At 50.6% G+C, this 27,874-nt stretch overlaps 1 protein-coding gene across 1 annotated transcript; it reads left to right on the forward strand.

Moving 5' to 3' along the window:
- Nucleotides 1-124: 124 nt before the first annotated feature.
- XPNPEP2 (X-prolyl aminopeptidase 2) lies at nucleotides 125-27,872 on the forward strand. Its single transcript, XM_019956347.2, has 21 exons — nucleotides 125-451; nucleotides 3,747-3,817; nucleotides 5,149-5,259; nucleotides 6,662-6,725; nucleotides 7,467-7,571; nucleotides 7,776-7,862; nucleotides 8,887-9,033; nucleotides 11,686-11,787; nucleotides 12,435-12,516; nucleotides 12,799-12,994; nucleotides 13,767-13,856; nucleotides 15,785-15,894; nucleotides 16,600-16,677; nucleotides 17,749-17,820; nucleotides 20,068-20,128; nucleotides 21,394-21,463; nucleotides 21,907-22,011; nucleotides 22,460-22,519; nucleotides 22,771-22,847; nucleotides 25,402-25,491; nucleotides 25,766-27,872. Exons 1-21 carry the CDS (start codon nucleotides 403-405, stop codon nucleotides 25,958-25,960), a joined length of 2,022 nt encoding a protein of 673 aa, XP_019811906.2. The 5' UTR covers nucleotides 125-402; the 3' UTR covers nucleotides 25,961-27,872.
- The last annotated feature ends 2 nt before the right edge of the window (nucleotides 27,873-27,874 follow it).

Genomic DNA, 27,874 nt, shown 5'->3' on the forward strand with positions numbered 1-27,874 from the left:
GCTTGCAGGAGGGAGGGGGACAGAATTCGGGAATGGCCGAGGCTGGCTGCTGAAGAGGGGGCTGGGAGAAGCAAGCTGATTGAGACCAGCTGCCGCTCCTCTGTCTCAGATCTTTGGACTCTGCCCGGGGCGGGCTCATACCCTATTCTGGATGACTGGGAGCCAGCAGAGGCTGCCTGGGGCAGTTGAGTCTTCTCCACCCAGCCCAACTCCTGGAATCCTCATAAACGAAAGACCAGAAGAAGACTCTCCATCCACCAGCTGGACGCCTCCTCCCCATTGCCAGCCCCCACCCTCTGGCTGCTGCTGCCCCGGAAAGACCTGGAGGAAGAGGCCAAGGAAACAGCCTTGTCCACTCTCCCTTAACCCTACATCCACCCAGCACCGGCATCTGAAGACCCCATGGCCTGGGCTCGCTGGGGTGGCCACCCCTGGCTTGTCCTCCTCTGTGGTATGTGCACCCTGGCCTCCCCGCACTGGGCTCAGAAAGGGTTGGCATGAAGGCTGGGCCCAGGTTGTCTCTCTTTTCTTGATTCCTCTCTCTGTCTTGAGCAAGAGGAACCCCAGGACAGTCCTGGGGACCCTCAAGACCCATCTCAAGTCTGGTTTGGCCCCTTTCCATTCCCACCTGTTAAAGAAAAAATGATTCTGGCACTTGGTAAAAGAGTAAGGAAGATTTTATTCAAAACTATTGCAATAAGACTACTGGACTTATAGTCCAACTACCAGACTTTCCTGGTGGCTCAGACAGTAAAGCGTCTGCCTACAATGTGGGAGACCTGGGTTCAATCCCTGGGTCGGGAAGATCTCCTGGAGAAAGAAATGGCAACCCACTCTAGTATTCTTGCCTAGAAAATCCCATGGACAGAGGAGCCTGGTAGGCTACAGTCCATGGGGTCGCAAAGAGTAGGACACGACTGAGCAACTTCACTTTTACTTTATCGCAGTAAGCTAAGTTAGTCACTCAGTCGTGTCCAGCTCTTTGCGACCCTAGCAAGAATACTGGAGTGGGTAGCCGTTTCTTTCTCCAGGGGTCTTCCCAACCCAGGCGGATTGCAGGTGGATTCTTTACTGTCTGAGCCACCAGGGATGCCCTAAATTGTTAATCGCTTAGTCCTGTCTGACTCTCTACGACCCCATGGATTGTAGCCCACCAGGCTCCTCTGTCCGTGGAATTCTCCCAGCAGGAATACTGCAGTGGGTTGTCATTTTCTTCTCCAGGGGATCTCCCTGACCCAGGGATCAAACCCAGGTCTCCTGAATTGCAGGCAGATTCTTTACCCACTGAGCTAGCAAAGAAACCCTCTACTGCAATAGGGGACAAAGGGCTCAACTCTGAAAACAGTAAAGATGGATGAGAACTTCTTGAGCAGAGTGAGAGGGTCAGTGGATGTAAAACTACCAAGGGTGAAGCGATTTTTACTAAATTGACTTCATAGGATTCTTGCTGAAGGCGGGGTGATGAGATATCAAGGGTGGGAGATGAGGAATTTGATCAGATTTCAAGGCTGATAAGATACAAAAGGTGAGTGATTCTCTCTAAAGTGACTTACCAGGATTCTTGCTAAGGCTGGGCATGCAGGCTCAGTAAGGACAGGACAGAGGTGGAACTCCAGGCCTAATGGAGAAGAGGGCTTGGAGGAGCTTAACTACAGTTTGGTCTTTGTCACCATTATGGTGTCCTGCTTGATCTCTTTGTTCACAGTCAAGTGCCCAGCTCAACATCCTCCACACCCACTCCATGCTGACCTTAGGGAGGCCTCCTTCCCTTTGCTCTGTGGCAGCAGGTCCCTGTTCATTCAGTACCCAGCTCCTGACACCTCCCCAGTGCCAGGCCCTGTGCCAGGGACCACAGGCTGCAGAGCTGGCCCTTGTGAGCCACAGCCCAGGCCTCAGAGAACAGTAATTGGGGTGTCTGGAGGGACACAGGTTGGCTGTGTCTTTCTTATGTAGGTGTTTTAGCCCCACCATTTTGCCAGATCTGTTCCTATGGATCTGTTCCCCACTCCAGTACTCTTGCCTGGAGAATCCCATGGACGGAGGAGCCTGGTAGGCCACAGTCCATGGTGTCGCTAAGAGTTGGGCACATCTGAGCGACTTCACTTTCACTTTTCACTTTCCTGCATTGGAGAAGGAAATGGCAACCCACTCCAGTGTTCTTGCCTGGAGAATCCCAGGGACAGAGGAGCCTGTTGGGCTGCCTTCTATGGGGTCGCACAGAGTTGGACACGACTAACGTGACTTAGCAGCAGCAGCAGCAGTTCCTATGGAAACAAGTATTCACTTTCTGAAATCAACAGGGTGGGTCTCATCTCCTCCTTGAGTTTGTGTGACTGAGAGAGACAGCCAGGCGTGGCATTCACAGTGTTAGAACCCAGCTGTACTTCTGTACTCAGAAAGGATTCCCCCAAAACATGGGGGGCTGGAAGGAAGGCCTATCAGAGACTACTGGACTTTCAGAGCGTGAAGGCCCAGAGCCTGCAGGAGCTAGCCCAGGACCTGGCACACAGCAGGCACTTAGGAAATGTTTGCTCCATGAATACTGGGTGACTCTTCTTGGGACACACCAAATTTGTGGCAGAGCCTCAAGTAAGTAAATAAGGAAGTGTTAGTCACTCAGTTGTGCCCGATTCTTTGCAACCCCACAGACTACAGCCCACCAGGCTCCTCTGTCCATGAAATTTTCCAGGCAAGGATACTGGAGTGGGTTGCTATTTCCTTCTCCAGGGGATCTTCCCAACCCAGGGATTGAACCTGGGTTTCCTGAACTGCAGGCAGATTCTTTACCGACTAAGCTACAAGGGAAGCCCGTGGCAGAGCCTCAAATGGAAACTAGGTCTCCATACATTCTGTCCCTTCTGGGACACCAGCCTTCCATGGTTCCATGGTTGGCTCTTTTGTACTCAGATGGCCCAGGTTCAAATTCCTGCTCTGCCACAGACTCACTGTGGCAAAACTTGGGTGAGTAACTAAACATATCTAGGCTTCGACTTTCTCCTCTGTAGAAAGCAGACAATAATACGCAACTCACAGGGTTGTTGCAAGTGTCAGATGATATATAGAGTTGGCCAAAAAGTTCGTTTGGGTTTCTCTGTTACAGCAGATGGGGCTGTAATCTAATACTATATAGATAGGTAGCAGAGTTCAGTGTCTAGCACATAGTAGGAGCTCTTTAAATGCTAACCCACCTTACCCCACCAGGGGACGATGTCAGCCTGGGATTGCTTGTCTTCTGTGGCCTGGAATGAGCCGCAGTGATTTGGAGTGTAAGAAATGGTATAAGTGGGCCTTGAATTTAAGTAAACCCAATATATATATAATTAGATTTATAGAAGGGTAAAACGAAGGTGGGGTGATTATTTAGCGAGATCCTCTAGAGCATTTAAGGGAAAATCTGATTACAAAAATTTAATTTACACACAACTTTTCCAGTTCGGTAGACCCTGAAAAGACCCAATTAGATTAGAAGGGAAAAATTGATTTAATGAGCACTAAAACCCATCCAAAAGTAATCATTTGTCGATGAAACAGGTTTCTTTGATTGTGACCCAGGGTGCCATGCAATTCAGCCTGATTTCCTATGAAATGTGATTATTTTTATCCTCAAGTAGAGTTGGACAGCATCTCAGTGCTACAAAGGATGGCGGCTCTGCCGGGGTTCAGAGGGGGGCTGGGGGAACATGTCCCCGTGCTGTCTAGGACCTATCTGGTCTCTGAGTGACCCTGGATTTTTCTCCGGTTTCTAGCTTATGCCTGGGGCCACCCAAAGTCACTGGACCAGAGAGAAGATGTGAGAAACTGTTCCAGCAGCCCTCCGGTGAGGCCCTCCCTTCGCCCCGCCCCACCGCTCCCACCTTCCTGCCCATCCCCCACGGGCCCAGCTGCTAGCCTCGCCCTCTGCCAGCCTTCCTCCCGATTTCCGGACTCCGGGGCCACAGTTTCTGATTAACCTCCCCCGGGGCGGGCGGCACATTCTCAGGTGTCTGACATCCGCCTCCATCCCGCCCTCTCAGCCATTCCCACGGCAGGTTATCGCCTTCCCTCCTGGCTTGGGCCTGGGCAGCCCCTGGGAGAGGGAGGGGGTGGGAGGAGGGGCGGTAAGGAGGCGGGAGGCCCCTAGCTAGCCTAAAGGCTAGGCAGAGGCCAGGAGGAGGAGGGGAGGAAAGAAAACAACAGTTCTGGAGGAACTGGGAGGAGGGTGGAAGACCGAGGGCTAGAAGAGCCCCCGGAAGGTCAAGAAAGGGAGGCCTCGGGTGTGAAGACTGGTGAGAAGGCCCAGCACATTGGAGCTGAACGGTCGTCAGCTCCTACTTGGAGACCAGAGCAATTCTTCCACAGCTAGATGAGAGTGAGCAAGAGCTGCCCGGGCAGGAGCAGCCCAGACGTGAGGGCTCTCGGGCCTGCCAGCAGGTCACTACAGTCTCAAGACACATGGGACACGTGTGCGTGCTGTGCCCACCGTATGTGACCCCTGGGACGGGCAGGTCGGTGGGCGCTTTTACATTACAGCCAACACGGGTGTGTCCTTGAGTGGAAGGCAAAGCCAAACAAAAACCCACACTTTTTATTTTTAAAATAATATAACCTTTAACAAGGTAGGGCTGCCAGGTGAAATACAGGACAGCCCAATTACATTTGATTTGCAGATAGTGAATCGTGTTTTTAATGTAAATATGCCCAAATAGTACATGGGACTTCCTTATACTAAAACATGATTCACTGTTGACCTGAAATTCAGATGTGACTGGGTGAACATCCTGTATGTTTATTTGCTCAACTGGTATCCAAAGAGGGACCATCCCCTGGCCTGGCCCAGTGCCAGGGCTCAGACCCCTACAGTTCTTACCCGCCCCTTCCCACCTCAGGTCTCATCACTGTCACAGAAAGTCCCTGTCCAAACTCATAAACATCTCCATCCAGGCACCTTAATCTAGAATAATCCATAACATCCGCTGCTGCCCCATCTCTGTCCAGGCTGCCCCAGCCTATGCACCCCCAACCCCTACCTAAAGGGAGGCTGGAGGCCCCTGCATCCATCATTTTCTCAAAGCAATGTGTGTGTGTGTGTGTGTGTGTGCGTGTGTGTGTGTGTGCGTGTGTGTGTGTGTGTGTGTGTGTGTGTCTTGGTGTCTTCCTGTCACCTGTCAGTACCTTCCAGTTACTGCGGTCAATACCACAGCGCAGCTCACAGCCCTCCGCCAGCAGATGTACACCCAGAATCTGTCTGCCTACATCGTCCCCGACACGGATGCCCACATGGTGAGGGATGACTCCTCCCCCCACCCCCACCCTCTCTGCTACCCAGGCCACAAACAGGACTGTTGAGACTCAGAAGATGGAAGACAGAGAAAGGGTTTGACAGGCAAAGGAAAGGAAGTGGGGAAGCTGGACATGGGTGTTTTAGGGCAACTGAAAGAATGTATTCCTTTACATAGGACAGAAGACATTGCCCAATTTCCTTGACCTCAGGCCAAGAAACTATAAACAACTTCAGAACAATTTTGATCAGTTCCTAGATGGTGGATCCAGAATGAATGTTTAGGATACCCCTGCCCTAGGAGGTTAGCATATAGGCTGGAAATTGAATTAGAGGAACCCTGAGCTGCCTTCTGGCTCAGCCGTTCCCATGAGCTGATGGATGGAGTGCTGAAATGATCACAAGTCCAAAAGTATGAGGTACAGGCTGAAAGAGGGGGAGTAGTCAGGGAAGATGCTGGTCTGAACCAGAGCTGCCCACCCATCCCACTCTTGCCCACCCTGGCTCAGCCTCCACCCCATTCACCCTGCCAGCACCAACCCAGTTGGAAGAGAAGGCATTTTTAGTGTCAATACCACTCCTTGAATTAGTTTCCCCACCTGCTGAAAAGGGCTAAGAAGCTTGGGTAAGGATCTGAACTTCTCAGAGCCTCAGTTTTCTCTACTGCAAAATGGGAATAATGAGATCTGTCTTCAAGAATTATGGGGACCAAAATACAATAATGTATAAAGCTCTCTGCAGAAGTTATTTATGATATACCCATTATACTGTGCTAGACTGGGGAGGGGGGCAACTGCAGGGGAGAACCCAGTAGAACAAAAAGGCATGATCCCAACTGTAGAGCATTTGCATCCTGGCTGGGGAGACAAAACTTAGTGGCGAAACAATCCAGTGCAGGATTGTGGGGTTTCGATGCCAAGAAATACAGTTGTTCAAAGGAAGGGAAGATCCTGAGAGCTGGGGGAGTTCCAGAGGGCTTCCTGAAAGAGGTATCCATTGTGCTCAGGCTTGTAGGACTGATTGATTCTGACTAGACAGAAACACAGAGAAGGCAATGGCACCCCACTCCAGTACTCTTGCCTGGAAAATCCCATGGACAGAGAAGCCTGGTAGGCTGCAGTCCATGGGATCGCGAAGAGTCGGACACGACTGAGCAACTTCATTTTCACTTTTCACTTTCATGCATTGGAGAAGGAAATGGCAACCCACTCCAGTGTTCTTGTCTGGAGAATCCCAAGGACGGGGGAGCCTGGTGGGCTGCCGTCTATGGGGTGGCACAGAGTCGGACACAACTGAAGCGACTTAGCAGCAGCAGCAGACAGAAACAACTGATGTGGTTGGGGGCCTTCCAGGTCGGGTGTGACTCCATGAAGGAGACTAATGACGGTGTTGTTGATTTCCTAGAGCGAGTACATTGGTGAATATGACCAGAGGCGTGCATGGATTACAGGCTTTACAGGGTCTGCAGGTAACAGCTATTACCTGCCCCTCATTGCTTCTGTTGGGAGACCAAGAGTGGCCAGAGAGGCCCTAGTGTGACTAATTCTTAGCAGCCAGGACCCCAGGACTTAGTGTCCAGAGGCCCCTGCTACTCTCTGTCTCCCCTCCATCACTCCTAAAGGGGTCACCAGGGCACATCTTAAAGCCCACCAGCCACAGTTCTGCATGAGGCAAATGGCCCTCCTGACTTCTTTCCTGTGCTCACAGCCTCGGCCATAGCCAGGCCCAGCCTCACACGCTCCCTGGGCTCCATTTGCTGGTCCCTTTATGGACGCATCGCCTCACGTGGTCCAATGAGACACAAACACAGAGACCCTTTCTGGGGTAGCGATCTCGGAATGGGCCTCTCACCCTGATCCTGGCTCTTTGAGTGAAATCTAAGCTTCCCTTGCTGATGCTTAAACATCCCTCCCCTGGGCTTCTAGCTGCCTGGCTTGCCTATCACTGGCCCTTCTTCTTTTTGCTAAAGTCAGCAGGTTTGGCTTCTCTGCCTGTCCTCAGCAAAGCTCCTGGGTTAGTGTCCACATCAGTCTTCCCCCCAACACTCTCTTTAACATCTCCTGGCTCACTTCCTTCCAAGGGAAGAGAGAAACTCTTTCCAGAGGCCCCTTGTGACACTGTCAGAGACTGCACCGCATCGCGCATGTGCTAACTAAAGCCATGCTCTGCGCTGTCCGCCTCCCATCCAAGAGTCTCTGTTCTGCCCCAGGAGTCGCGGTGGTGACCATGGAGAAAGCCTCTCTCTGGACCGACAGCCGCTACTGGACCCAGGCTGAGCGGCAGATGGACTGCAACTGGGAGCTTCATAAGGAAGGTGAGAGACTCCGCTGGGGAAGCTACAGGTGAGGGCGTGCCTGCAAGGCCATTCTGGGCTGCTGTGAAGAGCTCGGGAAATTTGGAGCCATCCCTAACCTTTGAGATGGATATCATGGAGGACAGACCTGACAGGAGTGTCACAGACAGAAGCCTGGCTGGAGGGCTGTGGTAACCTCAGTGTCCCTCCTTGTCTTTCTCTCAGTTGGCACCACTCCCATCGTCACCTGGCTCCTCACCGAGATTCCTGTTGGAGCACGTGTGGGCGTCGACCCCTTCCTCTTCTCCATCAGTACGTTCTTCCCTCAGTTCCCGTGTGTGTCCATACCATCGAGGGAGACTCAGGCCCTCGGGATGTAAAGAAACCCATCCTGGCAGAAGGAGGTGCAGGGGGACTCTAAAAATAGAGTGTTTGAATTTGTGGTCGCAGAGTATTTTGCAACAAGGCTGTATTCCGGGATTGTGTAATGAAAATACATTTAAAAGAATAAATAGAGTTTTTTAAAAGTCAGGAGTGCAGAGACCCAAACTAGAAGATTCAGGGAGTTGTTAAGACCTAATCAATGAGTAGGCTAAGATGGTCTTCAACCTAGAACCATCCTCTGTACCCTGGAACTCTACTGATTGGGGCACTAGAATCACTTGAGAGCCCTCTTCTGGAAGGCAGCTTGGAAGGGTTGGAGGAGTTGGAAGGGTTTCTGAGTAAAGAAGCACAGTCCCTGGGACTTCTCTGGTAATTCAGTGGTTAAGACTCTGCACTTCCACTGCAAGGGGCATGGGTTCAATCCCTGGTCTGGGAACTAAGATCCTGTGTGCTGTGTGGCATGGCCAAAAAATAAATAAAAAGAAGCAGCAGCACAGTCCCGTCTTCTCCCCTCTAGAAACATGGCTTCTTGAGCCCTGGTGCCCCCACCACTGGCCAGCCTGCCCCCAAAGGTGGCATCCTCATGAATATGTACTGGAAGGCTCCCACTTGAGACCTGGTTTCTCTGCCAGCCTTTCCAGTGGCCTGAACCTTGCCATTCCTTTGGGCTGTGGCATGCAGACAGGACTGAAAAGAGGGCCCCACAGCCATTGACACTTAAAAAGATAAGCTTAGCCAGCTGACTGTGGACAGCATTGGGGTGGGCTCAGGGCAACTGAGCTTTGAAAAGTGAAGGAAGAAGGTGAAAGGGCAGAGCTCAGAAGGTTCAGACTGCTTGGACAGGCTCTGGCAGCCAGGCTGCAGGAGTGGAATGAGAGACAGAGGGGACAAGAGCTAACTTTGCCCTAGTCACAATTTTTCCTGAAGTCTAAACTCCTTCCTGTCTCTGTAGACTCCTGGGAGAGTTATGACAAGGCCCTACAAGACTCTGACAGAGAGCTGGTGTCCATCACCGTCAACCTTGTGGACCTGGTGTGGGGGTCAGAGAGGCCTCCAGTGCCAAGCGAGCCCATTTATGCCCTGCAGGAGGCATTCACAGGTAATTTCCTACGCTGGTCCTCTTTCCCAGCTTGAAGCAGCACCGACCCGCAGTGCTGCTCCTTTGGCTGGAAAATTCATCCTAAAAGGTTCCAAAGCAATGGTATCATGTGCACGTTTAATGCAGGTTTCTAGGCCCCCTCTCCTCAGAGAATCTGAATCAGAGGGTCCTCAGACCATACTTAGAAAATGCTGGAATAAAGAGTGTTACAATTTAAAGCAGGAGGGAACAGGAAGGGAGGAAACAAGGGAGTCAGAGAATGATGAAAAAATCCCTACCCCTTTGTAGAGAGAAAAAACATGAGTTTCTTCTCTGGTGCTGAAGACTGCTTTGTATTGAATCATTCGACGTTGACTTCTGGCCCTCCTGTGATGAGGAATTCAGATGTAAGATGGCTGGGGTCAGATGGGCTGGTGTGGACAAAGGAAGCATAAACTAAACTCAAGATCAATCTGTGGCACAGATTAAGATTCAAGTTTTGGCCAAACCACAAAAGAAAGTTAACTGACCCCCTAAAGTTTTAACATCAAAAATCTTGACACCATCTAAATATGTCATAAGAGAACAGTATGCTCTATGATTCTTGTAAGTAGTAACTAAGCTCCTGACCGGACCCAGGCTGCTGATTATGAATCAGTATCTTGACCACCACCACTCCCTACCTTCCTAGGAATACTGATACAAGCCCTTGACTTGGATTCCTGGGAACATTGGGCAATCTGAGAGGCCCATTTCCATACACAGGTCTATGCATACTTCTTGTTTGGAAAGGAATCTGGAAAACAGGAGAGAAATTTCAAAATATTGGGTCTGATGAAACAAGTCACAGTTGGGTCCAATTTTCTTTATCCATTCTGATGTAACTTGCAGAATATTTCTGCTGCTTGACACAGTTTTTAAAGAAACTTGCTATCCAAGACAGTTCCATCATAAATAAAACTCATCCCATTCAGATAAGGAAGGCTGCAGTTCCATCAGGACGAGGAGGGGATAAAGAGGGAAAACCTTCCAGGGGCTGGGAAAGAATTCACAGGCGTTTCATCACTTCCCACAAGTGAAAGGAAACTGAGCCATTGCAGGCTGCTAGCCTTTAAGGAAAGGCCACGCGGAGCCAGAATTGGGCCTGGAAGCCCAAGAACAGAGTCTTTCTAAGCTTATAAGAGAGACTTTCTCTCCAGTCACTCACAGGTTTTAAAGGGGATGAAGTAAAGAACACGAAAAGTAGTTACTCAAAGATACCTCTGTGTATCGAGCCATTGAAGTTGGCTTTCATTTGTCGTCTCAAAAATGTATCACATCCATGAACCTTGAAAACATCATTCTAAGTGAAAGAAGCCAGCGAAAGCCCCATGTTGTATGATTCCATCTGTGTAAAATATCCAGCATAGGCAAGTCCGTGGAGACAGAAAGCAGATCAGTGGTTGCTGGAGCTGGGGGGAGAAACGAATGAGAGGGACAGCTGGAGGGCAGAGTTTCCTTTTGGGATGATGAGAATGTTCTGGAATTAGTGCTGGTGGTTGCACAATCTCGTGAATGTTCTTAAAGGCACTGAGTTGTGCACTTTAAAATGGTTAAAATGATACATTTCATGGTATGTGTATTTTACCACAGTAAAATAGAATCAACCTTAAAAAAACAGTATTACACCCAAAGCTTTGGTTCTTGTTGAATAGTTTTACCTGTTTGCATAAAGATTTTTTAAATTGAATTGTGTTATTTATGCTAATCTCCAAGCCCAGCTAGAACCCTTCATGCTTATGATCTTCCGCCAGCAAATTCCTGGCCCTGCAGAGGGGCAGACTCTTTAGAGGGATTGCAGGGAGCAAGAAAAAAAGATGAAAATCAAAGTCTTAGAACCAGTATACAAGCGTCTCCGAAAGGACAGCTCTGTGACATAGAGTTTAAGGACAAGGTGGAGACTAACGCAGTTAGCAAGGTCATCCAATGTCTGTATCAGTAAGAGTGCAAGCCATGTAGTCAAACAGATCTGGGGTCAAGTCTAAGTTCCACCCCTTGCCAGTTTTGAAAAACCATAGATAAATCACTTTACCTCTCTAAAGCCTCAACTTCCTTATCTGTAAAATGGGCCAAGTAAGGATTAAAACAATGTACACAGAGTGTTTAGCTCAGACCCAAGTGGCTTTAGTAAGTGCTGGGGTTACCACAGAGAAGAGGATTAAACATGGCCAAGCCCTATCCGTTTGCCCTTCACCTCAGGCTGCTCTGCTGATCTCTCTTCTGCATGCCTATTTATTATTCAGAAAGTTATACTAGGCTTTCTACACAGCAAGACACCATTCTACATATATTACAAATCTTAGTTAATTTGACCCTCACAACAACTCTATTGAGGTAGACACTATTATTATAATCCATCTCCATTTTACAGATCTGCAAAATAGGGCACAGAGCAGTTCAGTAGTTTTCCCAAGGTCACCCAGCAAGTAATCACAGAGCTGGAATTTGAACCCAAACAGTCTGGATCAAGAGCCCCATATCCTTACTGACTACACAAGTAAGAGTCTGGTTAAAGAAAGGGTTCTATTGCTTTTTAAAGGAATGGGAAACGATTGCCCTAAGGGAGCCCTCTCAGGAAGAGTGGCAAAGAGAAGGTAGGTCACTCATGCTTTCTTTGGGCTCTTTCATTTCCAGGGAGCACCTGGCAGGAGAAAGTAGCTGGCATCCGCAGCCAGATGCAGAAGCATCATAAGGCCCCAACTGCTGTCCTTCTGTCCGCACTGGATGAGACAGCCTGTGAGTATAGATCTGTGGGTACAGGGAGGGCCTGGCTTGCCCTGGAACCCCTAAGCTTCCTGGGCCCTGCAGCAATGACCATGTACCTGTGGGTTCTGAGAGCTCCTTGGCCTTGACCTGTAGGAACTGAGGTGAGGGCAGTAGCTTATGCCTACCCAGTAAGGAAACCAGGAAGCCCCATGTGATCTGGGGCCAGCCCGCCGGCCACTGGAGGACCAGGTGACCAAAGCAGTAGAGATTTCTGTCTCATGAAGGGGAGGAGGCCCAGCAAACATCTCTTACCACCTGGCCATGACTCCAGGGTGCTCACACACCCAGCTTTAGCACCCCATGCAGCCCAACTGTCCCAGCATGGCTCAGCGCTTCTCACTCGACCCCAGCTCTGGGCTGGAAGCCCACTGACACCCTGCGCAGACTACTGGCTGGGTATCTGCTTTTCCTGGGAGAAAGAGTCCCTAGAGCTCATTAGTGCTTCAAAGACCTGCCCCTCTCCAGAAAGACTTAGAAACATTCAGGGGTAGAAGATGCGAGTAGGCATGCTGCTGGGGATCTTTGGGCGCCAAAGCAAGCTAGAGGGCAAAAGGCGCCATTTGCAATTGCCTCAGGCGGGTCAGCTTCAGGTAGGCCCCATCCATTCTCTTCCCCAGGGCTCTTCAACCTGCGTGGCAGTGACATCCCTTATAATCCCTTCTTCTATTCCTACACACTGCTCACTGACTCCTCCATCAGGTAGGACTTGTCCTTCGCTTGCGGTTAGTGACTTCCTCCAACCCCTCACAGCCCCGACCTGCAGCCTTCCCAGAAGTGGGGTGCCTGCCCCTGCAGGACCCTCTATGAAGCCTCTGATCACCTTTTCCTGACCCCCTTGACCTCTGTTCCCACATACTCCAAATCTGGTCTGCACAGTTGCCTGGTACGGGCCACCTCTGACCTCCAGGAATACAGGGCCTCTGGTCTTTTGCATTGCCCTTAGAGACTTCTGGACCCTCCTAGTCTTCCCTATCCACCCAGGTTATTTGCAAACAAGAGTCGCTTCAGCTCTGAGACCTTGCAGTACCTGAACTCTAGCTGCACGGGTCCCCTGTGTGTACAAGTCGAAGACTATGGCCAAGTCCGTGACAGTGTCCAGGCTTACACCTCAGGAGACGTGAAGGTCTGGATCGGGACCAGCTATACCTCATATGGGCTCTATGAAGTGATACCCAAGGTGGGTTTGCCAGGCCCCGGCTCATGCCAGGCACCATCCCCCTTACCCCCACCAAGAGCCCCGATAAGTCTCAATCTAACAGGGAAGGGGGGACAGCCCCTTGGCCATTCTGGCAATTGGTCAGTCAGCAGTGGTGCAGTGAGTCCCCTTCTAGGCCTCCCTGGAAAGAGACAGGAGAAACAGCAGCAGGACATTGTCCACAGAGAGCCTAGACATTGTCACAAAGGCTGGGGAAGCAGAGGCTCTGAGGTCACCAAATGAGAAACGGAGAACTGACTGTGCCAGGACCTTGGATGAGTGAGTTTGTCAGTCCAGGCCTCTGCTTCCTCACCTGTAAAGTGGCACTAAGAGTCACAACCTCAAAAGAATTGCTCTGAGGAGCTTAAAAGGAGACAGTGCATATAAAGCCCAGTGCCTGCAGCAGGGCAGGCTCTCAGTAAGTGGCAGCTGTTATGATACGAGATGTGCAGGAAGTAGACTGTCCGAACAGCCCACAACTGGCAAGGGCCAGGCTCGCATCCATCCCAGAGCACTGTGGGGATCCAGGACCAGGGAGGGAGGAGGAAGCAAGGGAGGGAGGGAGAGAGGGAAGGTTAGGCTGGACAGAGAAGACTAGGAAAGCCCTGCATAGTCAGAAAGCACACACAGGAAGGGCACTGCCACTCCAGGAAATGGCAACTCTCATCTAAGCCAGGATTTCCTGCCAATCGTTTTCAAACCCCACCATGCCCTAGACAGGCCTCCCAGACCATCTCCTCTCTGCTCCTCACAGGAGAAGCTCCTAGAAGACACCTACTCCCCAGTGATGGTAACCAAGGCGGTGAAAAACAGCAAGGAGCAAACCCTCCTCAGGGCCAGTCACGTAAGTCCATGGGCAGGCAGACACACAGGCCTCTGGGGAGCTCCCAGTCTGATGGGTTAGAAAGGAGACCATGTGCAAGGAGCCTCAAGAAGGTCCTTAGTGAAACACAGAAGTGGACACCAAACTCCTGGACACCCACTTATGCTCCACCCCCTCACTCACAGCTTGGTTCGGTGGTTTAGAACCTGAGCCCCAGAGCTATAGTGTCTGAGTTCAAATCCTAGTTCCTCTAGCTACCTCCTAGCTGTGTGACCTTAGGTAAGTCACTTCACCTCTCTGGGCCTAGTTACCTCCTCTATGAAATGAGGATCATAGCTGTAACTATGTAACTATCATAGCAGCAAAGGATTGTTATGATAATTAAAGACATATATATCTACATTATATAGTATAAATAATAATATGTTTAAATATATTAATTGTAATACATAATATAAATATATACAACATGTGCGTGCTTAATCACTCAGTTGTGTCTGACTCTTTGTGACCCCTTAAACTGTAGCCCACCAGGCAAGAACACTGGAGTAGGTTATCATTTCCTCCTCCAGGGTATCTACCCAACCCAAGGATTGAACCTGCATCTCTTGCGTCTCCTACATTGGCAGGCAGGTTCTTTACCACTGCACCACCTAAGAAGCCCTAAATATATACAGTATACATACATGCATTTATATACATCTATATATATGTGCAAAATATACCTATAAATATATAATAATTATGTAAATATATGATACTTATATAATAATTATAGAGTTCTATGTGTAAAGTTGGAGAAGGCAATGGCACCCCACTCCAGTACTCTTGCCTGGAAAATCCCATGGATGGAGGAGCCTGGTGGGCTGCAGTCCATGGGGTCGCTAAGAGTCGGACACGACTGAGCGACTTCACTTTCTCTTTTCACTTTCATGCATTGGAGAAGGAAACGGCAACCCACTCCAGTGTTCTTGCCTGGAGAATCCCAGGGACGGGGGAGCCTGGCGGGTTGCCGTCTACGGGGTCGCACAGAGTCGGACACGACTGAAGAGACTTAGCATAGCATTTGTCTAAATACAGTTGCTGCTGCTGCTGCTAAGTCTCTTCAGTCGTGTCCGACTCTGTGCGACCCCATAGACGGCAACCCACCAGGCTCCCCCGTCCCTGGGATTCTCCAGGCAAGAACACTGGAGTGGGTTGCCGTTTCCTTCTCCAATGCATGAAAGTGAAAAGTGAAAGTGAAGCCATGTCTGACTCTTAGCGACCCCATGGATTGCAGCCCACCAGGCTCCTCCGTCCATGGGATTTTCCAGGCAAGAGTACTGGAGTGGGGTGCCATTGCCTTGTCCGATAAATACAGTTATGTACTTATATATATTAAATATATGTATAGCTTTTAATACCGCCACCTGGCACATTCCAAGTCTTAAATGTGTCAGCTATTATAATTTCTTCACCCTGGGGAGAGGATGGCTTGCCCTTTTGGATATTCCTGTTAAAACTGGGATATGCTGCTTCATTTTTTAAAACTTTTCTTGTGGAAAATGTTAAGCATGTACAAAAGTAGAGGAAATAGCTTAGTGATCCCCGTCACTATCATCCAGCTTTGATAATCATCAACTCAAGGCCACTCTCATTTCCTCTACAACCCCACAGTCATTACCTCCACTCCCCATCCTCTGCTGCTGGATGATTTTAAAGCAAATGCCATCTATCACATTGTTTCTTCTAGCAACATTTCAGTATTTCTGACAAGAACTCTTTTCAAAACATGACCATACTCTGATCATGTATATAGACGTGAATAAGAACCCCTTAATAGTATCACAAAGCAGTTAAACCCTCACGTTTTTAAAGCTCAGCTCCCAGAGCAGTCACCCCATCTCCTGCATTCTGGAGCCCCAGCTGAGACCGTTCCTCCGTCTGCCTTTCTGCTTGCCCTGCTCCAGGTGCGGGATGCTGTGGCTGTGATCCGCTACTTGGTCTGGCTGGAGAAGAATGTGCCCCAAGGCACCGTGGATGAGTTCTCGGGGGCAGAACAACTGGAGAAGTTCCGAGGGTGAATGACCACAGCCATCCTTTTCGGCTGACTGTCTAAGTGTGGGAGTGGGGGCAGGGAGGGGAGTCTGGTCTCCTTACTTACTGGGGCAGGAAGACCCTCCTTGTATTTGAGGGCTCTCTGGAATAAGGAGTGACAGGTTCTTGAGTGGTCAGGAAGCTGGGCAGGGGTATTGGATGACATTCCCCAACTCTGCTGAGAGCTGGACACCTAGAAGGGCCACAACCCAACAGCACCCCCTAGTGCCTGCTTCAGGCACAGGCCTCTGAGGGGAGGCCAGCTCAGGCCGGTAGGACCTTGGACCACTTGAGAATGTCAGGCTGAGGAGGGAGATTCCCTGAGGGTATACTTAGCCCAAAATGCTGCTCCTGAGCTGGGGGAGTTTTCAGATACAGGGAGCTAGATTTCTTCACACTTGCTTTACTAGGAACTCAGTTTGGGACACAAAGCCTTGGTTTCCCCATCTGTAAAATGGAGGTGGAGGAGGAATAATTGGTGTCTGCAGTCTCTCCTTCTCTGACACTGAGTGGTCTATAAGTGACAGGTCAGGGCTCAGGAAAGGACAGGAGGTGGGACTGGGAAAGCCAAATGGAGCCTGGCCGAGGTAGAGGAGAACATGACTTTTCACTTGCCTTTGCTGGCTCTCCTGGGCCCAGCCTAGTCCCTGAGCCCATTCATTGACCATTCCTGCCTTGTCCTTTCCAGAGAGGAAGAGTTCTTCTCTGGATCCAGTTTTGAAACCATCTCTGCAAGTGGCCTGAATGCCGCCCTGGCCCACTACAGGTACGTCAGGAGGAAGAATTTTCTGGGGCCCTCTGGAGGACTTGAGTCCACATTTAAGCTTTAAGGTGTTTAGCACTGTGGGAGCTGGGGGTGGGGAATAGAGCCCAGTCAGGTGTTGGGAGTCTCCTTTGAATTAAAAGACTTGAGTAATTTCACTGCCCAGGAGGCTGGCACTTTATGAGCACTTAGGGCAGAAGGATCTGGAAGGCAGATGGTGGGACTGCTGCTGGATGTTTTTCCTTTGCTTCCTGTGAGTTACTTAATTCTTAAAGCTCACAAGCATGTGAAGAAGAAGGACCCATTCACTCTCCCTGAACCAACTAAGGTGGGCCCCGTATATAGGCTGGGCAGATGTTTGGCTCCATAGAAAACAAACACCTGCAGCCAGCCTGGTGAAATTGGGGAAGGGGAGTGGTCATGCTCACCAGATGCCTCCGGCTGGCAAGGGCAAAACTGGAAGAGGGCAGAGACCCTCCAGTGGTTGGCCTAGCCTATCCCAGACTTCCTTCTCCTGGTGGCCCCAAGCCTTTGGCTGCCTTGGCCCAGCCCCCTCTCCCTACTAGAGAGGAGCAGGGTAGGAACTCCTCAGCTCTACCAACTGCTGCTCTCCAGCCGCACCCTTGAGTTCCCTCCCTTCCTGTGCCCTGGCTTCTTGGGGCCCTCTGCTCCCAGAGGCAGCAGGAAGTTAGAGAAAGCCCTAGACTGAGCATCTGGGTCCAGGCCCAGTTCCCTCATGGCTCTCCCGAGGGGCCTCCTGATCTAAAAGATGGCTGGACCGGGTGCTCGCTAAGGCCTTCTCATCTCCCACATTCAGGGTTCTTTCCTTTGTCCCTCCTTGGGGACCAGGGCCTGGCCTGGGGAGATGTAGGATACACAGATGTGCGCTGAGGACATTAGCAGCAGAAGCTCATTAGTCTTCCAGGGCCCTTTGAGAGATGATGACGTCCCCAAAGGAGTTAGCTGAAAAGCCAACCCACAGGGAGGAAGGGGTTCCTCTGCTTTCACTCAGGACCCCTCCCTACCTGGCTCAGTGTTAGGCTGCTCCTTTCTCAGCATCTCTGCCCTTCCCAGCCCCACCAAAGAGCTGCACCGAAAGCTGTCCTCAGACGAGATATACCTGGTGGATTCTGGAGGACAATACTGGTATGTACTCCACCCCGCCCCCACCCTGGCCCGGCTGTGTCAGCTCAGACAAGAGCTGGCCAAAGGTTTCCCTTCCTGGGCGTGGATCCTGCATCTGAGAAAGGAGAGGCCTGGATTGAATTGCTTAAGTAGCCTGTCCATTTTCACACGTGGGAATCCCTGCCCGGTGGGCAACCGACAGAGGCCAAAAATGGGGCTGCCCACAGATGCCACCCTGTAAGAATCAGGAAAAGACTCCCCTTGTGAAAGTAAAAGGTTTTTTTAAGCCCAAACATTATTACACAGTCCGAACTGCCCTGCTTGACTGTGCAAACAGTATGCCCGTATTCTCACCCAAATACCCTGGACACAACCTGCGTGCCGTGACAGCACAGTGCATACCACCACCGTGCCCCTCACTTCGTGCTTGGTGAGGTGACCGCATCATGTGGAGTGGGGGCAGGATCAGACCTTCAGGAGAAGTAGGCAGGTGAGTGATGCAGCATCAGAGGACAACCAGCAGCACAGCGGGGACAAGGCACTCCCATCAGCATGGGATGTTTGTGAGTAGATGTGTGTGTGTTCTGAGTATGTGCATGACCACAGATAGGGTTATGTGGGAGGGCACTGTCCCCTGCTCCAGGACTCCACAATATGCATGTCTACTTGTGTGCTCTCACTGAAATTAGTATATTCCCATTCGGTGAATGGCATTTTTTAAGATGTGTTACTTTTGTACAGTGAACACCTAGACGTGATAGCCATGCGTGCTAAGTCGATTCAGTCATGTCTGACTCTTTGCGACCACATGGACTGTAACCCACCAGTCTCCCCTGTCCGTGGGATTCTGCAGGCAAGAATACTGGCGTGGGCTGCCTATCCTCCTCCAGAGGATCTTCCTGACCCAGGGATCGAACTCACATCTCTTATGTCTCCTGCATTGACAGATGGGTTCTTTAACACTAGCACCACCTGGGAAGCCCCATTATGGACTACTGGAGTGGGCTGCCATGCCCTCCTCCAGGGGATCTTCCCAACTCAGGAATCGAACCCAGGTCTCCTGCATGGCAGGCAGATTCTTTTTCAGCTGAGCTACCAGGGAAGCCCATGATAACTATAAGAATAAGCTAAGCCCATTCCTTCCAAATGTATGACCAGTCATTCACACAGGAGCTGAGTTGAAATGGGCTGGAAGATTTTCCCTTCTCATCTAGGAAGCAGTCAGACTCTGGGAAACTTGGGGGAAAGGAAGGGATGTGCTGAACTGATGCAGGAGCCAGGAATCGTTTCCCATCATCTATCCTGTGGTGAATGTGCTAATGACAAAGGCCCTTCACTGGGAGCCAGCCTGGCAGGTGTTCAGCCTAGCAGCCTTTGCAGTCACCAGTATGGTACAGTGCAGACTTGAGATGGCTGATGTGCAAAGGGGAAGTGAATTTTCGGTGTGTTGCTGGATCGGGGCGTGCTCAAGCAGGGTGAGGCCAGGGAAACAGTCACCTCACTTCCTCTTCTCTCCTTCTGAAGAAGTCAGCCACATCCTGTGACCTGCTCCCAAGCTGGAGTCCCAAAGGCCCTGGGACCATTCCCCACTTCCCTGGGGGCAGGGGGTAGCCACAGGGGCCATTCTGGGGTAACGACTGCAGGTGGTGGTTGGCAGTCAGATTGTTTGCCTTCTGGCAGCTTCAGTTCACTGAGCAAATCCCTGGGGCAGATTCATGTTTACAATGGAGAGAACTGTATAAAGCCACTGCTTGAGCCAGGCCCGGCCTCCGTGAGGCCAGTGAGGGAGAGGGCCTCGTGGCCTTAGTTGCCTCGCCTATGAAACGGGGATAATGAGGTTTGTTCTGCATCCCTTATTCTGTTAATAGTAAATAAGTGTATGAATGTGTGAGAGTGTTATGATCTCTCAGTTTCCCCATCTGTAAGAGTGCGACAATCCCTTCCTGCCTCACAGGAAGCCTGGAGGGAGCCTTTCTTTTAGAGCCAGACTGGCCCAAGGAAACTTTTGGTCAAAATGGGTGGGATTGGGGTGGAGGATGTATGTGGGGACTCAGGATTCCTGAGAACTTTGCAGAGCTCCTTCAGACGCACATGCTGAGGATGGGAACTGCATCATGGCTGCCATCTTCTTCCCTTGGCCTCCTTCCCCACCCCCATCCCAGTCCTGCCACTCAAACCCCAGTGGTGAACACTCCAGAAGAACATGGCCACGATCCTTACCCCAAAGTGTTCACCTGAGCTGGACCTGATGATTGTCCTTCTCCACAGGGATGGGACAACAGACATCACCAGGACAGTCCACTGGGGCACCCCCTCAGCTTTCCAAAAGGTAGGCATCAGACCATATTTCCCTGCCCACGCTCACCCAAGGGACACCCAAGCAACCACTCCTGCAAGAGCCGTTTGATTATATAGAGTCTGAAACTGAAGCCCAGGGAGGTTAAGTAGTTCACCGTAGGTCACACAGCGGATTAGTACCAGGAAATCCAGTGCCCCAGACTACTTCCCCAGAGATACTTCAGGCCCCCGGCAGGGCCTCAGCCCAAGCTTGTCATCATCCCATTTCAGAAACTCAATGAACAAATATTTATTTAGTGCAGTCTGTGAGCCTAGCCCTGTGCTGAGCAGAAAGGAAGAAGACCGGCATTCCATTCCAGGGGTAAAAACCGGCACCAACACAGTCTCAGAGGTGGAAAGGGACTGGCGAAAGGGACTTCACTGTTCAGGAAACGATGAGGGCTGGTCCGCTGGGGGTAGGTGTGGGGACACGGTCTGTGCACCTCTGGGACCACATTTGTGCATTCAGCATGTGGACTGTGGCTCAGACATTGCACCTGAAACAGAGACAGAGAAAACAAACACTGGTCAGACCTCCAGGAGCTCAGTTTAGCGGGTAGATCCAGTGCCCCAGGCTGTCATGCTCAAGATGACAAGCCCTGTGTGTGGGGGGTATGTGTGTGTATGTGTGTGGTGAAGGGGCCTCACCACATCACCACAGGGAGTGACTGGGAGAAGATGCCTCCCTCCCTCTTTCCACAAGGTAACAGCCCAAACAGAGCAAGACTGACCTGCCCGTTGTCAGGCCTCAATTTAATCATAAGGCTCTAAGAATACTCAAGGGTGATCATAATAAGGGCAATGAGGGGCACTGGCCTCTATTTGACCCATTTACTTTGTCGAGAGCACCCTACATGCACAAGTCTACCCGCTCCTCCCAACGACCTTCTGAGCTGGTGCTATGATCATCCCATTACAGACCACAAAACTGAGGCACGAAGAAGCTCAAAACACTTGATCAAGGTCAAGTTTGTGAGTGGCCATGTTAGGATTCTAGCCCAGGGAGTTTGCCTTCTAAACCCTTACTGTCGCAGCCTCAGCTCTCCCCCGACCTAGACCAGCCAAAGGGAACCACGTGGACCAAGCCCCAGCTTTGGGCAGGTGCCCCTCAGCTTCCTCTGGCCGTCTTCCGGAACCCGTGTGCCCACATACAAGCATGCATGGGTCCCCCCGTATCCCCCTACCCTGGCCTGGGCCCACATATGAGTTTCTAGCTACTTGGGCTTTGTGCATATTTTGTCGCCTTCTCTCCATCAGGAGGCGTACACCCGCGTGTTGATAGGAAATATCGACCTGTCCAGACTCGTCTTCCCAGCTGCTACCTCAGGTGGGTTTTGGAAACCAGGCTGGACCCAGAGCCTCAGGCCCTGATTCCACTGCAGCCAGACCATGGGAGGCCAGTGGGGCAGGGTTTACATCATCATCCCCTCCACTGTATAGATCCAGTCCAGCCCAGAGAGAGAAAGCCACTTGCGCAAGATCACACAGAGGGTTAGTGGAGAGCCAGGCCTTGAGCTCAGAGGCGGGGGCGGCCAGTGTGCTGCAGCAGTCATGGGAGGATTCTGAGAGGAAGCAGTTGTCTTGAGACATGGGGAGGTCTGGGTAATGGGTACAACATAGAATAGACTGGAGACAGGGGATGCCTACCTGCCTCTCGGGCCCCTCTCCTCATGCACCATCCTGGTGGTTAGTCTGGGAAAAGTTAGCCAGAAGGGGCAAAGCCAATACTATGGTGTCCAGCCAATTGACTGGAGGTCGTCTCTCTTCCAGGGCGAATGGTGGAGGCCTTTGCCCGCAAAGCCTTGTGGGATGTTGGGCTCAATTATGGTCACGGGACAGGCCATGGCATTGGCAACTTCCTATGTGTGCACGAGTGTAGGTATCTCTTTGGCACTCCCCTGCAGTCCCCCCTCTTATGAGAGAGGTGGAGTATTTCACAGGTATGGAAAGGACTGGGACCCATGGAGGGGCAGTGACCCAGGCCAGGGGACCCAGCTGGTGGGAAGTTGGGACTCCACAGGGTAAGTGAGAAATGCTGGCAGTCGGCCACTCCAACTGACATCCAGGATAGCTCCAGAAAGAAGAGAGGCAGGTCAAGACACAGTGGCTGAGTGGCCTAGACCCCAGAGAAATAAAAGCCAGAGCCAACCCGGTCCATACCAATCACTGGTAGACGAGGATGTGGTGGATGCATGCTGCTGGGGGTACCCAGTTACCTGCTCTTCCCCAGAACCTGCTAGATGCCATGGAACCTGCTGGATGCCATGCTGGTGAGTGCAGGAGAGCTGACACTGGCCTTGCCTCTCCCTCTCTCCCTTTCCAGGGCCAGTGGGATTCCAGTCCAGCAATATTGCCATGGCCAAGGGCATGTTCACTTCCATTGGTACGGTTCTCGGGCTCCTCCACGACTTCATTCTAGCAAATGCCAGCCTTCAGGGAGCACAGCCCCACACAGGCCTGCTCAGACCCCACTGCTGTACTCCCTCACCCACCTCCCCAGTCCCAAATAGTGTGTCCCACCATAACACCAAGCCCCTTCTAACATCTAACAAGAGTAGGACTGCCACTCCTCATTCAGTACAGTAAACCTGGGCTTGGGTCTTCCCCCTACTTAATGGCTCTTCTGTCTCCCAGAACCTGGCTACTATCTGGATGGAGAATTTGGGATCCGTCTGGAAGATGTGGCCCTTGTGGTAGAAGCAAAGACCAAGGTAAAGACAGGCTGGAGGGGTAGACAGTGTGGCAGGGACTTTAGGCTGCATCGGGGGTGAGGAAGGTCAAAGGAGAACTCAATGTATGGGCATGAATTTCTTTAAGAGTCTTCCTTAGCACCAGAATAATTCCATTAATCAGTTTCTCAAACCTGTTTGCACATTAGAATATTTGAATCATCTGGAGTTTTTTTTCAAGCCAATGCCCAGGTCTCACTCTGAGCCAAATGAATCACTAGCCCTGCCCTAAATCATTGGTTCTCCATGCCCATAATAAGCACCAGGGGAGCTTGTTAGGTATAAAGATTCTGTATAACAACAACCAAGAAGATAAAATGCCTAGATATAAACTTTAAAAGACTTACGTGCAGAAAATCTCTACTGAGGGACATAAAAAAAGATTTAAGTAAACAGTGCTCTCTGGAAATAAGCCTCAATATTATGAAGATGTCATTTCTCCCTAAATTAATCTACAAATTCAAGACAACTGCAATTTCAACGTTAACTGGATGCTTTTGTAACTTCACAAAATGATGGTAAAGTTTATTTGTAAAGATAAACATACAAAGATAGCTCAGTAGCTAGGATAATTCTGGAAAAGAACAATAAGGAAAACTAGCTCTTGCAGATACTAGCCCACACTACAAAGCTGCCATCACTAAAACAGTAAGACAATAGAGATGGGAAAGACAGATGGAACAGTGGGACAGAAGAGTTAGTCCAGAAACTGACCCTCTAATTTTCCATAAACAAGATGGGAATTTAGTTTACTATAAAGCTGTTGCCTCAAAACAGTCAGGAAGAGAGATTGTTTGATCACTGGGCAGGGGAGACAAATGGCTAATCATTTGGTTGGGGGAATTAAACTGAAGAACCTCCTTGTTACTCTAAAAAAAATTGCAAATGGATCAAGGTTTAAAGGTGAAACCATAAAAGATCTAGAAGAAAACCTATATGAATTCATTTATAATCCCAGGGCAGAAAAGGGCCTTTATAACTCTGACTCAGTTCAACAAAGAACATCTATATGGGAACAATGCCAAAATGAAGTCAAAAGATGTATGACAGGTATAGCCCATATATCTGAAAAAGGGGGTATGCCCTTCATTTACCACAAGCTTTTAAAAATCAGTAAGACCAGGCTTCCCTTGTGGCTCAGCTGGTAAAAAATCCACCTGCAATGCGGGAGACCTGGGTTAGATCCCTGGGTTGGGAAAATCCCCTGGAAAAGGGAAAGGCTACCCACTCCAGTATTCTGTCCTGGAGAATTCCATGGACTAAGAGTCGGACACAACCGCGACTTAAAAAAAAAATTAGTAAGACCAAAATAGGGAAGACAGAAGAAAATGGTTAAAAGACATAAAGAGGCAATTAACTAAAATCCACACAGATGTTCCATAAATTCGAAAAGATGCTCAACTTTATTGTTAAAAAGATACAAATCAAAGTAACAATGGAGGACCACCTGATTGACAAAAGCAAAAGACTTTGATGGTACCCAGTGCTTGTGAGTTTGTGGGGAAAAAGACACTCTCATGCGTTGCTTGGGTGGGTACAAATACCTACCACCTTTCAGGAAGGCAGCTTGATAATATATATCAAAATTTATACTAAAAATACCTGTACTTTTTGTCTCAGCCATCCCACTGCCAGATGTGTACCTTCTGGCTATAGTCCCAAAATGTCACTTCTGTATAAAGATGTTTATATGATGATGTTGATTGTTGCATTCACAGTAATAGTTTAAAAAATGGAAACAGCCGAAATATCCATCATTGGTTAAATAAATTATCATCCACATACTATGGGCCCTTAAAAAGAAGGAGGTAAACTAATACAATTATGTAAAGTTTAAAAATAAAATTTTAAAAGAAAAAACAACAACAACAACAACAGAACCAGAAAATAAATAAATAAATAAAGACATTTAACTTAAAACTCCACAAGAAAAAAAAAAAAAGGAGGTAGACGTTCCTGTGCTAATATGGAGCACTCTCCTAAGTTTACTATGGGGGGGACAGAGTGGGGGAAGGTGCAGGAAAGTGTATAGTAGGATCCATTATGCTTGAATTTTTTTTAGAATATATGTGTATATATATTATATATGCCAAAAACGTTTTCAGGAAAGAAACCAGGCGAGGAGGAATCTTTCCATTTTTATTGAGTCTCTTTTTGTAGTTTGAATTTTCTAAGTACATACATGCAAGAGCTCTCTGGGAGATGGGAATTATGGGCTATTTCTTCTTTATGCTTGTCTCCATAGATACATCAATTGATAGAAACAGAGATATGGATAGACAGATAGAGAGATGTAGAGATGGAAATTAGATCTCTACATCTGAGAAACATAGGCCTAAGTAAACTTCAGGAATCATGAGGGAAGCACCAAAGGCAGGTGGCTAAGTGGTGGACACAGGGGTGGCCAAGGGCACTGTGGAGGCTCAGGCTTGACAAGGCCAGTTCCCTGTGCCCCGGGCTTCTGGGCGGAGTGTTCTCTCTCTCCATCTAGCCTCGCTCACTTCCTGCTTTCCTCCTTTACCTGTGGGTCCCCCAGTACCCAGGGACCTACCTGACCTTTGAAGTGGTGTCCTTGGTGCCCTACGATCGCAACCTCATTGATGTCAGCCTGCTGTCCCCTGAGCAGGTGAGCGGGCACCCCTTGGCGCTGTCTAGCTCCAGCCCTCGAGCCACTGACTGCCTTCTCCCTGGCCCTGGCCCTCTCTCGCCTCTGCTCCCCCTACCCTAAGACCCTCTGCCTCTTCCCTCACTTTGGGAGGGTCCACACGAGTGGCACCTATAGGCTCACACTGGGGCATCCCTCCCCTGCTCACCTGAGGATGGCTGGGGACCTGGGCCGAGCTGGCACCAAGCTCCCACACCTTGGCCTGCGAGGCCCTCACTCCTCCTATGTCTTGCAGCTCCAGTACCTGAACCGCTACTACCAAATCATCCGTGAGAAGGTGGGCCCGGAGCTGCAGCGACGCCAGCTTCAGGAGGAGTTCTCCTGGCTACAGTGGCACACAGAGCCCCTGACCGCCAGGGCAGCGCCCACCGCCTCCTTGGCCCCTCTGGTGACAGTCTCTGCTCTCGCTATCCTAGGCTGGAGTGTCTAGTGTCTGAGACTCCCCTTCTGACCCTCTCACTCAACTCCCCTCACCCCACAACACCCATGCCCAAGAGCCCCCGCCCACCCATTGCCTGGAAACCACCACCCTCACCCTCCTCCTCCGGAACCAAGCCCTAGGGGTGTGCGGCTTCTTGGTCACTGTCAGCACCTCCCCCGACCCCCTCTCCACCCTACACTCCCACCCTCAGGCTGGGGCATGTCACCCTCAGCTCCCAACCCCTAGCCCCTGGATACAAGAGCCAGGTGGTCCCCTTTCCTCCTATGAGTCTGGCAGACCAGCCACTGACTTGGCAGACCCACCTCCTCCCCCACTTCAAAAGATCAATACAAGACAGCACCCTACCTCCCAGGAGCTCCAAGGCCCTGTGAGAGCCCCACTCTGTCACACCTGCTGGATACAGCCTGACCTACACTGGTTCCTGACTTGTGGGTATTCCCACACCCTTGAGGCTGCCACTGGCCTCCTGCCCTGGCCCTGACCCTACAGTGGCCTCCTGGGTGCAGTCCACAGGCTGAAGGAACAGTTGCTGCCTCCAGGCTGCTGCACCCCTGGAGGGAGAGGAAGGGATGGCAGATGAGGCCTTTGGCTGTGTTACTGCCACTCCAGGGTCAGACAGACCAGCCCCCCTACCCACCCATGTGTAAGCCCATCACTCCTAAACCCATGCCTACTACTGACAGCATAGGGAGTTAAGCCATAGGAATCTGGCCAGGGGTAGGAGGGGACTCTGGAATATGGCCCTACTCGAAGTTGGGAACAACCTGAGCAACTCTACCCAATCACTACCCCAGACTTCCCAGCACGTGGGTCACCCAGTGAGCTTTCCAAAGCACAGCCACTGGGACCATGCTGAAAAATCCTCCAGCATCCTCGGGTGGTCATTAACCTGTGTGGGTGAAATCTGGTCTCCCCATTTTACAGATAGGAGAACTGAGTTCCCGATGGGGTAAGACCTGCCCAAGGACACACTGTGCTTGGTGGGAACATGGTGGGGCCAAAATGGATCAGCAGTCCAGATCTTTTGCCCCTTGGTATCATGCAGAATGCCATAGCCTACCTGCCAGCCCTTTCCAGGTTCGCCGAACCAGCGGCTGGGGCAGTGGGGAGGATAGGGAAGGGCTGTCCCTGGCCAGCCGAACCGTTAGCCACCTGGGCTCACATCCTGCTAAAAGCTTGAAACAGCCTGGCAATGAAGCCTGCCTCTGGGTTTTGCATTGTCTGCTGTGCAGCCGGGGACTGCTGTTACCTGTGGCTTTTGTGGTGGGGGAGGAAGGGGAGGAGGTGAGGTGGGGGCGGGGATGTGAGGCTCCCAGAAGCTCAGTTGGGGAGCACATGTGCTTGAGAAGGTGCAAGTGAGCATGCGTGCGCGTACGTGGATTCTCATGCATGCCACGCCCAGCCAACCACCTCCTGTGGTAAAGGTTGTAGCTTTGTGGACAGGACCAGGGGAGCCCATGCTGGGGGACTTGTCAAAGGTGGTCCCGGAAAGTTGGGGCCAGCACCAAGGGAGCACAGTCAGGGGAGGAGAAAAGGAGAACTCGGGGGCAGAGTGCTGAGCAAGGGCACCTGGCTTAGGGGTCCCCCGGGCGGCACCACCAAGTGTGAGAGTGACCTGTGACAGTTATCACCACCAATGCTTGCACCCAAAGTCCCCAGCTCTGAGCCATCCTCACTGAGAGCCTGTAGCACCCCATGGTGGGCCCCTGTTTGCTGAGTCATTTGATCCCTCACAAGCTCACCCCACAAAGACAGGTAGTCATAATGAGTCGCCGCCACCACCATCATGGTCATCAAACCTATCATCCACTGAGTGTTAACCATGTACCAGGCACTGTGTTTTACATTTTTTTAATTTTATTGTGCTAAGAACATTAAACGTGAGATCTACTCTCTTAAATT

Source organism: Bos indicus, chromosome X, assembly GCF_029378745.1.
Source record: "Bos indicus isolate NIAB-ARS_2022 breed Sahiwal x Tharparkar chromosome X, NIAB-ARS_B.indTharparkar_mat_pri_1.0, whole genome shotgun sequence".
In the NCBI taxonomy this organism is placed as follows: Eukaryota; Metazoa; Chordata; class Mammalia; order Artiodactyla; family Bovidae; genus Bos; species Bos indicus.

What these genes read in the sequence shown, in the direction of transcription:
- XPNPEP2 (XM_019956347.2), top strand. Translation starts at nt 403, where the DNA reads ATGGCCTGGGCTCGCTGGGGTGGCCACCCCTGGCTTGTCCTCCTCTGT. An exon ending in CTGGCTTGTCCTCCTCTGTG is followed by an intron (nt 452 to 3,746) that starts GTATGTGCACCC and finishes TCCGGTTTCTAG; the next exon opens with CTTATGCCTGGGGCCACCCA. An exon ending in CCTGCAGGAGGCATTCACAG is followed by an intron (nt 9,034 to 11,685) that starts GTAATTTCCTAC and finishes TTTCATTTCCAG; the next exon opens with GGAGCACCTGGCAGGAGAAA.